The sequence below is a fragment of the Balaenoptera physalus genome (genome assembly GCF_965194825.1).
Source record: "Balaenoptera physalus genome assembly, chromosome: 11".
In the NCBI taxonomy this organism is placed as follows: domain Eukaryota; kingdom Metazoa; phylum Chordata; class Mammalia; order Artiodactyla; family Balaenopteridae; genus Balaenoptera; species Balaenoptera physalus.
In genome coordinates, this window is record NC_138896.1 from 78,606,145 (window position 1) to 78,622,058 (window position 15,914).

Here is a 15,914-nt window from a genome sequence, read left to right on the forward strand (position 1 = left end):
ACATGCCAGGCCTTAGGTTAGATGTTTTCATCATCTTCATCACTTATTAGTACCATATTTATCTCCCCCAACATGGCAGAGTACTCCACATAGTAGTCACTTAATAAATGTAGGTTGAGTGAGTAAATAGTGATGATCTCTCTGGTATATTAATTTATTCTTCAGCAAACTTTTATGTCCTTCCCTGACCTCCATGGCTTGGTACTGTGACTTGCTCTGGCCAGTGGAATATGGATGGACAGGACAATGTACCAGTTCTGAGCCTAGGCCTTAAGAGACATTGTGTATTGCTGCTTGCTCCTCTGGGATCTTCTGACCTGCACAGGAGAAGAATATACACATGGGTAGCTAAGGGACCTGAATGGGGCAGACTATGCAGCCAACCTGCACACCTGTGAGCATAGGAATAAATGCTTGCTATTGTTTGCTACTGAGTTTGGGGTAGTTGTTACTCAGCAAAAGCTGACTGAGATATACTCCTTTACCCACACCCAGAGATTCCAGGCAGAGAGTGGCCCTGGCTTCTCTTATGGTGGGATTTCAGCAGTTGGGTCATTTTGTGGCTCTCCCTACCCCGTTTTCTCTAGGTTGGTAATGCCCCATTTAGAGAAGACAGTAGGGGCTACAAAGACCCATATTTTGGCCATCTTGGCACCTGGCACAGAGTCAGGCACAAAGCTGGTTCTCAGGCAGTGTCTGATGTATGAAAGGATGGGCCGACTGTTCATTCTGGCGAGAGGAGCCCTGTCAAAATCACAGCAGGCAGCATCTTGGGCCTCAGATGCTCAGAGCCACTGGCTCTGCAGTCCTCAGTGTGGGAAGTGGACCTGGTGGTGACACAATATCATTTCAGACCATATGCAGTAGACCAAGGTGTATTTATTATAATGTGTTTTAGGAAACACATTATGATGTTTAGTGACTCTAGGGCTCTTACTACTTAGGATGAACCTAAGGTCAAAACAAAACAAAACAACTAGACATTTTAAAGAAAAACAGTAAGTGAAAAATAACAGTAAAAGTGGTATGTGGATATGGGAAACATGACCGAAGTTTAGGAAACACTGATCCTATTCAAGTCTTATTTTCCTACAAATCACAATCACAGTCATAGCTAGTATTTTTGAACATTATCATAAAATGCACTGTTTTAAGAGTTTCACAGATATTATTTTATAAACTTTTCATAGTATTGGAAGCAGATATTATATCATCTTCATTTCGCAGGTGAGGTAACTAAGGCCCAGAAGGAAAAGTAAAGAACTTGCCCAAGGTCAAGTGGCAGTGAGGGTGTGAACTCAGAGTATCAACCTCCAGGATCCAGCTATGTCTGTCTCTATTGGAGAACCTGGTACCCAGGGAAGTTCAACATTGCCCAAGGTTAATGCAAAACCTAGAACCCCAAACTCTTGACTCCCAGACCAGTGCTCTCATCCCTGCTCCATGAGGAACACTGCGGTGAGAACACCTGGGGCTTATGGCAGGGGGTGAGTGGGGTCTGCCAGAGACAAGGGAGAGAAGTGGTAAATGCCACAAGGAAGATTTGGGAGGGAAGAGATGGGGACATAAACAAGGCTGCCAAACAGAGGCAGGGGCTCAACGGATGCAGAAAATCTAGACTACGGACAAAGTTATTCAGAAAAAGAGGGCTGACAGAGCAAGGGTTGGCACACAGGGGCTGCTTTCTGAACTCCTCCCAAGAGACCCACCCACTGTGGCTTCCCTAAGTGACATCCACATAGTCTATATTTAGGTCCTAAAGTCACCCATTGTTTCTCTCCCGGTGGACACTTGGGGTCACCACCCTGGCCTTGCACTTTCCGAGTCATACCACTGAGTGCTCCATCAAGACAAGCCTTTTTTAGGATCTGGTTTGAATCAACTTCCCCTTCCATGGCTCCCACTTGGTGTTCTGGGAAAGCTGTAAAAATATGGCTGGAATCAGGGCTTTAAAATGAAGTATTGACTTTTCTGTGTAATATGCTGCTTTCTTCCCTCCACAAAATCAAATCAGGGCCTATTTAACTCAGGATATAAGATGTTTCACAGCCGTATTGTTGCTGAGCCCTTACACACTAATGATTCATTTCTCTGGGAGCCACCAACAGCTATGGTCAATAAGACCTGGGACACGGGTCACGTTCGCTGAGTGTGGAATCTGTGCTAGGCACTGTCTTGAATCACTTCATTTATTCCTCATGACAACTCTATAAGGTAGGCACTATTTTTTTTTAATATTTATTTATTTATTTAGGCTGTGCCAGGTCTTCATTGTGGCACGCGGGATCTTCATTGAGGCATGTGGGATCTTTAGTTGTGGCATACGGACTCCTTAGTTGCGGCATGCATGTGGGATCTAGTTCCCCAACCAGGGATCGAACCCAGGCCCCCTGCATTGGGAGCACGGAGTCTTACCCACTAGACCACCAGGGAAGTCCCAGTAGGCACTATTTATTACCCCCATTTAACAAGGAGATTCAGAGAGATTTGGTAACATGCCTGGGATTGCATGGCTAGTAAGAGGCAAAGCTGGGGCTCAAATCTACATCTACATCTATGTGGTTCTAAAACCCATGTCCTTAACTGTTACACTCTACCATTCCTCCACAGATACAGAGCTATCTTGATCAAATCTCAGAAGATGGATTTGTGAGAACTTTAAAGGGTTTCTCCCTTCCCATTCTCTCCTTCCACATCCAGCTACCAAATGACTTTACCACACCCAAACTCAGCTCCTCCAGATCCTTTCTCTAGAGACTCTCGGACCCAAGAAATAAAAATTCATTCAATAGTATTTTCAAGAGCAGAATAAAGGTCAACAGCCAGCCGGCCAATTACATTTTGAGCTCCAGTCCATATCCTCGGGAAATGTGTATGTAAAGGCACTTATTAAATCATTTGACTTTGAAACAGGGATATGAGAACTATTTTTCACTTTCTGTCAAAAAGTCATACCTTAGACCCATATCAGAGCTAAAATGAGTTTAGAGACATCTCTGTTTCACAGGTGGGAAACTGAGTCCAGAGAAGGCAGCAACTTGTCTTAGATGCTTCTTGTGTAGGCACTAATTGGACCGAGGCAAACATCCACCAGAATGAGCTGATTTGTCAAAGGATTGGAAAGCAAAGTGTTACTGAAGATACTGCACTTGATAGGAGATATAAGAAGGGCCCTGTCATTAAAATCATCATGTGTGCTATGGCTATGAATGTCATTTCTGGCTCCATTCTGCCTGAGCTTGAAGCCTGATCCACTACTAACCAGCTAGGAGACCATGGGCAAAGTATTTATCCTCTCTGCAACCCAGTTTTACCATCTGCAAAGTGGAGGTAATAATAACAGCCAACCCCTATAGTGTTGTAAGAATTTCATGAGCTAATGCAAGTAACATGAAAAGTATCTAATAAATGTCAGCTATTATTGTAATATTTTAAATTAATGCTGCATTAACTATCCCTGAAGTGTAGTAAATCATTTAAAATGTTGCCAATTTCCATATCTCAAACGATCAAAAATTATTCTTTACCAGGTGAGCGAATAGCTAGGTGAGTGAGATGGGGAAGGAGAAAGACAGTGAAACCACTCAAATCACATGAAAAGATGTCTATAATGGCCATGTACAAGAGTTGGAATTTGTATTGCAAACATCAGTCTCAGAAACATAATTCTGATGAAAGAAACAGAAAAAGCAATGGGTATTTTCTTTAAAAAATAACTTTGACTTATCCGAAGTTTTAACACTTATCCACAAACAAACAAACAAACAAATAAAAGGGACAGAGAGAGAGTAAGCTTCAGGGCTCCTAATCATTCTTCAGTCCATAGAAACATAACATTTCCAGCTGCTCCTTCCGAAATAACCCAAACAGGCACCAATACTTTTAATGAGAAAACCAGTGAGTCTGAGTCTCCCCTGATATTATCTGACTTCATTTTCCCAATGATGAACACATTCAAAACACCAGAATGTTAAGGAAACCTACAAAAAAGTTGCTTCACAAAGAATGAACTTCCAAAACTGAGCTTAGCCATCTTCCAATCCAAAGAAGAAAAGGTCTTGGAAATCCACTTTGCTATTTAAACACACACACACACACACACACACACACACACTTTTTCCTTCCCATTTAATGAAAACAGGTCTCATAAAAAAATTAAAATACTGGCACCATGGAGCAAAGAATGAAAGTCCCCCTACCCTTGCTCTCCTCCAATCACAGATGCTAAAGGAAGCGCTGACAGCTAGCCACTCCACTTAACACACCATCTCCACCAAGCACAACCAGTTGTGGTCTTAAACACAACCACACAGCTCTCTTCTGATTCATAGTACAGTGAGGCAGAAGTGTGCCTCCCTCATCCCAGGTGCTCTTGGCGGCTCCCTGCTCACTTTCTTGGGAGATGCAGATAGCTGCATCCTCCCACACCTCAGCTCCTGGCATGGCCCAGCCAGGCTTGGGTGGGAGTTGGGAGCCCGTCTCTCCCTGGTCCAGCTGCAAAGGAGCTTACCTGAGCATGAACAAAGAAGCAACACCACACCATGGGGCGCTCCGACCTCATCCACCTGGAGTCCCCAGCCCCTAACTGCGGCAGAGCCCTTCGGACGGGATACACTGAGCACAGCAGAGCATGGTTTCCCTCAAGGAACTCCTCCCCACTACTTGGGCTGCCTGACAGGAAGTGACAGGGGGCCATAAGTTACATTGTCAGAAGCTGAGAACCACACCAGCCCAGAGCTCCCCACCTCCGGCAGTTTCCTTGCCGGCTGCTGTTGCTGCTTTTTCAGAGCACTCTGCCTTCTGGCATTCAAAGGCACACCAGAAATTCAGTTTCTGGCTGACAATCCCCAGCCTGTGAGAAACAAACAATGCGTACTGGGTCCCCACCTAAAGCCATGCTTGGCATTCTGGCAGCTCTAAAGTGTTCACTGCCAGGATATCATGCTTTGTAGACCCAAACATTGGGGTGAAATGGATAGAGAAGGGACACTGGGAGGAGAACTTTGTATGATCAAAGAGGAATCAACAGTCCACTTGAACTTCGCCCAAGAGCCAGAGTCCTGCCCAGCATACAGAGCCCATACTGAATCCCAATTTCATAGCAACTCAACAAATGAGAGTGACGGTAAACACCCCACTCAACCGTTCATTTCATTTTTCTTAGGCAAATTTTCTCTTCAGAGCCCATTCAAAATAACTGCTTCTGGAAACCTCCTTTTCAGCTTTTAATGTGAATAACAAAGGGCCTTACTGCTCTTCTCAGAGTTATTATGGAAACAACTAGTGGCTGACATTTCTCATTTTATGAACTGGGGATCTCACGAATGAACACCTTGCCCCGGTCCCCTGCCTTTTACAAAGCTCAGACTTATTGGGTGAGATAGAGTGTCTCACATGAACTACAAGGTTTCATATGAAAACTATGCCTGTTCAACCCCTCCCTACAACAAATCAACACCCTCACCCTCCCTGCACAGGGGCAGAGGGACTCAAACCCAAGGAGACATACATAACTCCAGTGTAGCTTTCAATTCTTGATTTTTATTTTTTAGTTCTCTAATGGGATAGTATTTTGTTTGCAAAAATCTTTCTAATTGCAACTTTTAGCTGCAAAGATTTAGCCCAGGATTTCCCAAGGCATTCTTACAAATGCACAGATTTTTAAGAGCCTTTGCCTGTCTCAGCCCTGAGTAAAGTGGGGGGCTCAGCAAAGAGAGAGGGTTCATTTGAACAACAAGCTTCAATCCAAGAGTTGACTTTAGAGCTTATAAGAAAGGCTCTCCCCATCCTCAGGCCAGCAGCCTGGACCCTAACATATGGTCTCTGAAGAGTGCATTACAAAAGAGCACTACGGAAGAATGCACCAGGCTCTGGTAGTACAAAGATGAACCAAAGATGACCGGAGAACAAAATAAATGCTGCCAGGAATTTGCAAAAAGTGTTGAGGGAGCCAAGAAATAACTGAGCCTGGCAAATATATTGTTTTATGGGGACAAAGTCTGGGAAGGCTTCTCAGAGCAAGAGACACATGGGCAGAATTCTGAGGGGTGTTCTAGGCAGAAGAACTGGCAAGGGCAACAGCAGTGGGGTGCAGAACCATAGGGTGCTCTGGAAGAAAGGCAAATGTTTTGAAAGTACTGCTCTGACGGGCTTGGGTCTTGCTTCAAAGAGCGTGACAGGGGTCCCATCTGTCTGGAGAAAGAAGGAAGTGAAATCTCTGTGAAAAGGCTCAAGCCTTTCAGGCAAGCATCTGGGTTACCTCAAGGCCTATATGTGGTACCTACTGGGTCAGGCACCCAGGAAACACTCAGTAATGTGTAAAAGTCAAACAGTGGTGTCCACAAAAGGTGTGCTTCAGCTTGTCCTCGGGATTCCCTATTTTCCAAAGCCAGACTCCCCACAAAGCAGCCTGGGGTAAGTGGTGCTACTCGGGGGAAGGGGAGGTGTTCCTAAAAAAGGCTTCTTGCTCTAGCCTCCTGCATAGAAAAGGTCCTGATTCGTACAGGCCTGTAAACAACCTAAGATTAACCAGCTTTGGTAGTAACTCAGCTAATGAAGAATGTCAATTCCCTGAGGACCAAGGATGTCAATCCCCCATTGGCCCAGGCACTCCTCTCCTGGAGGATTTTCCAACAGCCCCTCTGCAGAGCCCCAGCTGCCAAGGCCAGGATCTACTCCAGTGAGGAGCCAAAGGAAACCTGAGATGACCATGGGGCACTAGAGTTTCTTTCTTTCCTGGGGGAGGAAGGGCACATTCACATGAACTAATCCTAGAATGATTAAGCCTAACTTCCGGCTGCTGACTGTGAATGAGAAAGAAGAACCGAAACCCGTGGGCTGCAGCACTTCATGGAAGAGGTGAAACTTGAGTGGGCTGCAGGGCAGGTAGCCATGGAGGAGGGAGGAAGGGCGGGAGGACTAGCAGACGCCCTGGCCGGAGATAAAGGGCACAGCCTGCAAAAGGGAAGGAAAGAACGGGGCGCGGCCCTTCCCTCTGATGCCCCTGCTTTGACCAGAAGCAAGAGCTCCAGTAATGAAATCAGCCATGCAGAAGGCACCTCGGAGGAACATTTCCATAATGAGAGGTTCCTGCCCTGCAGGGCTCAAGTTCATTTTGAGCGTTATAACAAGAGCTTATACAGGAACGGGATGTGGGTTTTCTCGATGTGGCATCTATGATACTGTTGAGTATTCGAACATGTTTTTCTACTGATTTTTAAATTTTAAAAGTGACATAGTGTCATTATAATACATGCAAACCATACAGAAGTATATAGTGTAAAAAGTGAATCTTCCCAAAGGCCCCACTTTCTTCCCTATCGCCATCCCATTTGCCAGAGGCACCCGTGTCAAAGACAGAGGTAGATGAGGGGTCACAAACCTAAATGCTCTCAGGGCTAGGCGGGAAGGTACATGAAAGAAGAGGCCTGGCAGGCAATGGGCACCACTGAGAGTGTTTGCCTTGGGAAAGTTCCAGCTTACTGGGGTCCCAAGGGACTCATGGCCAAAGAGAACAGACATTCCAATTGTTCAAGAGAAGCTGGAAATTCCAGGTTTTACATAAAATCTCCCAGTTTTTAAATGCTGGCAACTAATTCATCATTTTTAAAAATGCTGTACAGGCCAATCAAAACACAGTTGCTGGTAGATTTGACCCGAGGGCCACCAGTTTGCAACCTCTGGTGGTGATCCTTTAGACATTTCCTGCTGTCTAAACACACATAAGTTTGTTTTGTCACGTTTTATTTTTTTAATTTATATTTGTCAAAATGGAATGATAACATTATTCCAGCACTTGCTTTCTTCACTTAACATCATCTTTCCACATTATCCACATCTCGGACCCCTCTGCAGAGCACGCCATGGTATGGAAGTACCTCAGTTCATTAGCTCCTGCTCTGTGGACATTCAGCAAAACATAAGAGATGCACTTGAAATGTCACCTCTCAGTTGCTCATTCCTGACAATATAACTCATGATGAAAGTGCACCTGTGCACAGATATTAACACATCCTAAAGCCACAATTATTGAAACCATAAATGGTGACTGCAGATTTCTGATGTTTTAATATGAGAACTTACCACATATTTTTTTATTTGATCTTCACAGCTCTCCTGATGTAGGCCTTACTATTATCTCTACTGTACAGATTTTTTAAAAACTGAGACTCAAACAGGTGGTGTAAGCCTGCCCAAGAGGGCCTAGAGTTGGCAGGGTCAGGAGGGGACCTCAGAGTTCCTGCTATATGCATACAGCCCCCAGAACAGACTGCCTGAAACCTGCCCTGGTATATTCAAGAATTTGACATACAGTGAATGTTGACTGCAAACTACTACTGGAGGAGAGAAGGACTACTAACAAACGGGACAATTCGTTTCTTAGAAAGAAAAGCCTCATTTTAAAGCTCTACTTCACACTCAGTCAAAATAAATTCTACATAAATTAGAGTGAGATGTTAAAAACAAAAAAAAAACTAAGAAATTCTGGGGGTGTAGGTTCTCAGGGTATGATACTCTTCTTTAAATGTGTGAGCCTGAATCATTATATATTTATAAATGGGAAACTACCTATAAGGCACCTATAGGTATGCAAAAATGGCCCCTGTTCTTCCACACCTGGTGAAATAACCATAGTGGTGACAACTTCTTACTGAACTCTAAAGAGACTAGTGCCAAAATAGGGGCCTCATTAAGACTCCACCCCATGCTTCCTTGTGTCACTGGAACTCGAAGTGGTGTGTTTCCTATGTTGTTAGTCTATGTACCTTATGGCATGTTCTACTGAGAAGTTTCAAGCAGTTTTCTCACCAAAAATATTATAAGAAACAGCCCTATTATAATTAGGGCTGTGATAAATTCATTCACATAAAACGAAACAGTGACATTTCAGCAGAATTATTTCTTCATTAAAATTCATGACTAATGGTGGTTCTTTCCATTTAAAATTTTATTCTGGTTTATTTTATTCAATTTCTTTCCTATTTGCACCCAAGAAGCCATAGATTTCACAAAAGCTCAGAAGTTGTCTGGGAATTTCAGGGTCTTTGACCATATTTCATTTGATGCATTACATTTTAAAATAATTCCACAGGGACTTCCCTGGTGGCACAGTGGTTAAGAATCCGCCTGCCAATGCAGGGGACACAGGTTCGAGCCCTGGTCTGGAAGATCCTACATGCAGCAGAGCAACTAAGCCCGTGCACCACAACTACTGAGCCTGCGCTCTAGAGCCTGCGAGCCACAACTAGTGAGCCCGCATGCCACAACTACTGAAGCCCGCGCGCCTAGAGCCCGTGCTCCGCAACAAGAGAAGCCACTGCAATGAGAAGCCGGCGCACCACAGCGAAGAGTAGCCCCTGCTCGCCACAACTAGAGAAAGCCCGCGCGTAGCAACAAAGACCCAACGCAACCAAAAATAATAAATAAATAAATAAATAAATTTATATAAAAAAAAATAATAATTCCACAAACTGAATTGAAAAATAGGTGGTGAAACAATCTCATTAAAATGAAATGGAAGCGGTGACCAAATTAAAATAGTATAGTGCACCTTGATTTAACCAAGTTTCCAACGTTAGAAAAATGTTACATCACAGATCTTAGTTTCTGAGGCTGTTGTCAAATTCAGATTAAGACTAAGAAGAAACAAAATTTATACTGTGGTGCAGAGGGGAGGTACAGTAATACTCTTTGGTGTTACTAGGTTAGCAAGAAGGCATAATGCACGGCAAGCCAGTGAGAAATAAAGAGAGCTTCAAAGTATTTTAGAGCCTGGGAGTTTACTCACGGTCACACACTTTTACTGCATAACTTCATATCTACTCCTCGGTGCTGGAAGTGTGGTTAATCCAAGCAAAACTTGAACAACTACCCTGTCCCCCTCCCTCATCGTGAACCATAGACACAGTGGGGGGCGGGGGGGGGGGGCGGTGTCCAGACCTCACACCAGGCCAGTTGGTTGCAAGGTGGTTTAACTCGAGAGACTTCGACCATTTGAAAATGCTAATGCTTTTCTAGAGCCCTGCTTAATATCCCAGCTCAACAAGATTACAAAATGATGAGAATGTGGGAGCAGACCTGGCTGCCCAAGGTCAAGAATGAATAAATAGAAAAGTCTTCATCTATAGTTTCAACACAAGAACTAAAAATAAATGAAGCTTGAACGTGGAGGTCTCAACAGATTGCTAATCATGGCTAATCTTGAGTACTTATCTTGCTGGTTTTGTTACGAGCAATAGCTTGAATTAATTTTTTCTCTAAACAAATCTGAACTTTTATAATCACATTCCTCACATGATTTTGGCAACCAATACATAGACAACTATTTTTAAAAGCGAATGAAAAATAAGGAGAGCTGTCTTCTGATGTGCCCTGTGAAACGGCCACCAGCCTGGTCTCTGGTCTTCCACCTCCTTTCTGAACATGAGCAAGGAAGCCTGAAGAACTTCTGCATGGAGCAGACTGGGGCGCTTGCAAGAAGCTCACTCAGTTTCTTAGAAATATGAATACTGTGAATACAGCTTTTTTCAAAGGACTGTCAAGTCCTCTTCGTTAAACTGGCAGTTAAAAGTGAAACTCCAGCAGGTTGCTGACCTCTAACCAATTCGTAGGAAAAAGAAAGGTTTAAAAACTGATTAGCTGATATCTATCAACCAAAGAGCTTCCTTCCTTGGAAATTAGACTTACTCTTTGGCATTATACTGTCAAAATTGGTTAGAAGTGGAAAATCTGAATATGAGGGGGGTGGTATTCCTAACACTACTCAGGAGGATTTTTAAAAGTAATTTGCTTATATCAAAGAACAAGTCTTGACAAACTGAATTTCTGAGTTAAAAATATATAGCAAAAGCAGAAATCATTCTTAATAAAAAGTTTCTTACCATTATTTTTGACTCCAGATATCTCCTTAGGGATAATTTCTGGGAACAACTGGCTGGCTGGAATAATGAACAGTAAATTCATATGGGAGCTCTGTGATTTTTGGCTCTGCCATTTACTAGCTGAATGACCTAGTAAGTCACTTCTTAACTTCCTTGACCCTTAGTTTCCTCATCTGTAAAACAGGAATAATGATTCCATTATCCCTCATGAGGAGGATAGGAATCTAACTGATACGTACTTGTGTTTAAAAGCAAAACAGAAGATGTTGGGAACACTGGGGATCATTATACTGTTCTTTCTATTTTTGTATAAGTTTAAAAATTTTTCATAATACAGTGTTTTTTAAAAGACAAAAGCTTAGTAATAATTTCTTTACTTTTATTTTTTTAAGCAGAAAAGGAAGTTTTTTGGTGTAATTATGGACACTGGTCCAAATCTTCCTCTGAGCAAGTTGAAGATTTGTTACCAAATCTGAAATAGCTTGATTTTTACCCTGATTTGAATGAGAGCCATCAACTGGGCATCTAATAAGAAAAAGGCAATGGAAATTTGCAATTCCTCATTTTTCCCTCTTCCTTCCAACAGGGGGAAAAATGGGAAGGTGGTTAAAGCTCAAGTCCTATTTATTTTTTAGATGTTATAATGCTGACTTCCTTGAAATCCTTGTGTCCATTTAAAAAGTTTAAGGCTTCTATGAAAATACCTCCAAGAAAACACCGAAAGATTGAAAAGCATGTATGCACCCATGACTCAGCATCCATTCTGCTTACACAACAGTGAAAGTGTTTTTTTTGTTTTATTTTGTTTGGTGTATATCCATGTGTATTTGAAGAATAAATATTGTTACTTTTCCCCTTAAATCAGAATCAGAAAGGAATCACCAAAACACTGGAAACCAGCAAACCAAGCGGGAGATACTCAGAAAAGGCTTCTTTCCAGCGCCCACCCGAGGGAAGCTGATGCTGGTCGGAAGCTCAGTGCCTCCTCCCAGTTAGGGTTCTGCCCTGGAGGCTGTCCCTTTAAATCAGACTTCCTGAGATTTCCGCATGCAGTTTCCTGGAGACAATATAAGATAAACAATAAACTCTGCAGCAAAATCTTGGACAATAAGCCCCACGTGGCCATAACAAGAAGCAATTATAAGCACTGACAATGGCTAGGGCATTTCCAACAGGAATGCAAATCTGTGATAAACACGGGAGAAACATGCTACCCCACACACCTGCACAAACTAAACTAATTTAAAAAAATAGCCCCTAGACTCTCATCAGATTGAGAAATAGTTGCTTCCAAATTTGGCACTAATTTTTTGAAAAATAACTGTCTAAGAGAAAAGCAATCAAGTCTTACTTAAAGTGCCACTGCCCGTTAGATGCACATTGCTGAGGCCAAGTGATTCCATGAGTCACTAACTCCACGTGTCTCTGTGAGGGACATTTATCACCCTCTGGATGCTATGCAGCTCAACCCCCTCCCTAGGTTTAGGGAAGCCCCAACTCACGAACCAGAGCCCACATTCTACCAGAGGAGATGAGGGTGCCACACATTTGCTTTCCCAGCTTCCCTTGCAGCTAGGGAATGAGAGCATGAGTGAGGCTCAGGCAATGAGATACTCCCACCCCAGACCTGGCATGAGAAGCTGGCAGAGAAAGCAGAAGGGATACCGCAGACTCTATTCTGGTGAGGGTGGTGGCAGCTCGCAGAGGCGGCAGTGAGGGCAGATCGAGTAGCTGGGTCCTGTAACCAGTGTTGGTGATGCAAACCATGGTATCTACACCTGCCCAGCAGTGGCAGCAACAGTATCCTTGTAGGAAATGTTTGGTAGTATAATTTGGGTTGTTCTTGATTCCCTGATCCTTTCCAAATTCACTGAACTTCCTGTACCTTTAAGTAAATTCACTTTCTGCTTAAATCCATCACAACTGGGTTTTATTGCTAGGGGTTAGTTCATGCACACAAAATACAGGGTGGGCTAAAGCTGAAGTAGTCCAGAAACCAATCCCAAAGAATGATTCTGAGCATAAGGACTGAATATATTCTTTCACACCTCAGATTCAATCCAAACACTGTCCCTCAGCCTGCAAGGCCCTGCATCAATTTGTCCCTATCTCCCTCCTGGACCTACTCTCCTCTCTCCTCCTAAGCTCTGGTCATACTTTCTGTTCCTCATCAGGCTCTTTTCTGCCTCAGGGCCTTTGCACTTGCTCTCCAGAAAACTGTTTCCTCCAACTCTTCACATTGCAGCAGCATCCTTTTCATAGTTCAGTCACAGCTTACAGGAAGCCTTCAATGACCAGACTGTCTAAAGGACCACACTGCACACCCCACCATCTTATCCTTTATCACAATACCCTGTTAGTTTCCTTTCTAGCACACATCCTGTGATTAATTTATTTCATTATTAATAACAATAGCAACCACCATTGATTGGAGGCTTGTTACATGCCAGACACTAGGCTAAACTCATTTACTTCTATGATCACCCTATGAGATGGGTACTTTTATTAACCCTTGCTTACAGATAAGGAAGCAGGCACAGAGGGGTTAAGGAATTGTTCAAGCATGGCAGGGATGGAATAGGAATCTGAACCCAGACCTGCAGTGTGGGCTCATTACCACAAGGCTCATTCAAGAAGTTGTCTGACAACAACGTAATGAGCCTCGACAACAGTGCAGGCTCTAGAGCCACAGGACTGGCCCAGCTCTCATGGAGCCCACATCCGCATGTTCCAGATCTTCCACCAGGTGCTCTATCTACTCTCCAGGGACCCTCTTCAGGGAAGAAATGTAGCCAGGTGTGTGTAAAGAGGGTGAGGGGGTCCTTCATTCAACAGAGAAGTGCCCCGCTCTGTGCTCAAAGTGTCAGCATACAAACAATGTTTGCTGCTCACCCCACTGCATTCCACAGTCCTGGGGCACAGGGAACACAGAGGAAGCGCCAGGGACAATTCGCAGGTCTCCCCTGAGTGAAAGTGCCATTCGAACAGGTGGTTGGGAATGTGTAAGAATTGCCAGGCTGAGGGGAGGAGGGCCAGAGCAAAGGAGAGAAGTGGGGACAGACAGCATGGCTCATCCAGGAAGTGGGGAGATGTTCAAAGGGCCTGTGGAAGGGACAGGGTGGGAAGACCAGGAGATGAGAAGGTTGGAACCAAGGCAGGAATGCCAACTCTATCCTGTAGAAAATGCGGCACCAGAGCAAGTTTTTTTGGCAAGAACAGACATGACCAGATAAAAATTCTTTTTCTCAAGAACAGTGGCCATGGCTACACAGCACTGGTGAGATGTTCTGGCACCCTCTTTGCTGGCACACACGCATCAATACATGAGCTAAAAGCCAGGAACTGTAACAACAACAACAACAACAAAATTCCATTTCTATGCTTCGTGACTCCATCTCTTTGCTGAATGAGAAGTGAGCTAAATTTGCCCTTCCAACAGGAATTGGAAGCATAGCCATCCCCTCCTGAAATGTGAAATTACACAGAGCTCTCACATCTGTAATTTACGGAGAAAAGAAGGAATTCCCCTGCTACTTGACTTTACAACTCCAATCACTTCTGCCCAGATTCTCCCAGTGTGGTAACAAGAACCTCACCTCTGGGTTGTGTCATCATTAAAATGAAAGGCTGACTTCTATTTTTTTTAAAGAATGTATGAGGTTGAGGCACAAAGGGCTTCCTGTGTTGAATGAGCATCTGGGGAATGTGGGAGGAGTCCCCAGAAAGACCCTCTGAGGCCAGGTGAGACCAGCGCATAGTAACAGGCCCTAGGAAATGGTATGCTAAGTTTGCAGCCGAGAAGGTCTGGGAGCACCGAGGCCAGCCAAGATGGCAAGGGCATAGCATCTGGAAAGTAGGCTGGAAATCAATGAAGGCAGTTTAGCACAAGGATTAGGAAGAGGAGTTCTGAGCCAAACAACCTGGATTCAAATCCCAGTGCTATTGCTTACTGTGTGACCTCCGGCAATTTCCTTAACTTCTCTGTGCCTCAGTTTCATCATCTGTTAAATGAGGATAATAAGAGTGCCCAACACAGGTCATTGTGAGGATCAAATAAGTCACTTAGTGCCTGGCACACGATAAGTAACCATGGCAGCTTTTGGAGGCTCTGTATGATAAACAATGAAATTTGCAGCCAAATCATGGACAATAAGCTCCTATGTGGGACAGCAAAAAGCAATTGTAAGTGCTGACAATGGCTAGGACATTTTCAGTAGGAATGCAAATCTATGCAAATAGCTGTGGCTGCCATCTTTATTTAATATATATAATATTTCTTATAGTACATAATTATGTATTATAAATAAAACTTTATTTTTAAATATCACATAACATTAAAAGTCACTTTACCTAATATAGTAATATAATTATTTTATTATGATCTGCTTTAACTTAAGAAAGAATTTGTCAACAAAATTGAGGGGTCTGAGGGGAGAGCCCCAGCAGCAGGTGCCTGGGCAATGCTTGTACAGTGACTTTTGACCCCCTTCAGGTAAAGTGACAGTGACACTAATGTGGACTCTAGAGCCAATTTGCTGGGTCAGAGTCTGGGATTTGCCACATAGGAGTTACAGGCTTGGGAAAGTCACTTAGCCCTTAAAACCTTGAACTCTTCGTCTCTGCAAAGGGGATGATAACAATAGTACCCCCTTAGAGTTTGTGGTGCTCAAATTTATGCACATTTTTCACAGACAACCTTCCCAACAACCTGTGAATCACATACAATTATGATGTCCATTTTACAAAATGAGAAAACCCACGGCTCAGAGATGTTAATCAAATCACCGAAGGACACACAGCTAGACTGACACACAGGAACTCTGACTTGAGCCAGCACTCTAAGCCAGCCCTCAATTCTGCACACTTGTGAAACATGAGAAGGATACACCACAGCTCCTCTGCAGGATGAGAGGTGTAACTAATGTGTGCACAGAAATTACTCTTTAAGAAGGGTGTGGGGGACTTCCCTGGTGGCACAGCACCTAAGAATCCTCCTGCCAATGCAGGGGACACGGGTTCGATCCCTGGTCCAGG

General features: G+C 43.7%; 1 protein-coding gene across 3 annotated transcripts in view; it reads right to left on the reverse strand.

Moving 5' to 3' along the window:
- The window catches only part of ARHGEF3 (Rho guanine nucleotide exchange factor 3), a 308,586-nt gene that overhangs the window by 168,720 nt on the left and 123,952 nt on the right, over positions 1 to 15,914 (reverse strand). The window contains exon 1 of one of the 3 annotated variants that reach the window (XM_082412279.1): positions 4,511 to 4,680. The exons of the other annotated variants lie outside the window; for them this stretch is intronic. Within the exon in view, the coding sequence (XP_082268405.1) occupies positions 4,511 to 4,561 (51 nt within the window). The 5' untranslated portion in view covers positions 4,562 to 4,680. Of the gene's footprint in view, positions 1 to 4,510; positions 4,681 to 15,914 lie in introns of those variants that run through there. 3 annotated transcript variants of the gene reach the window in all.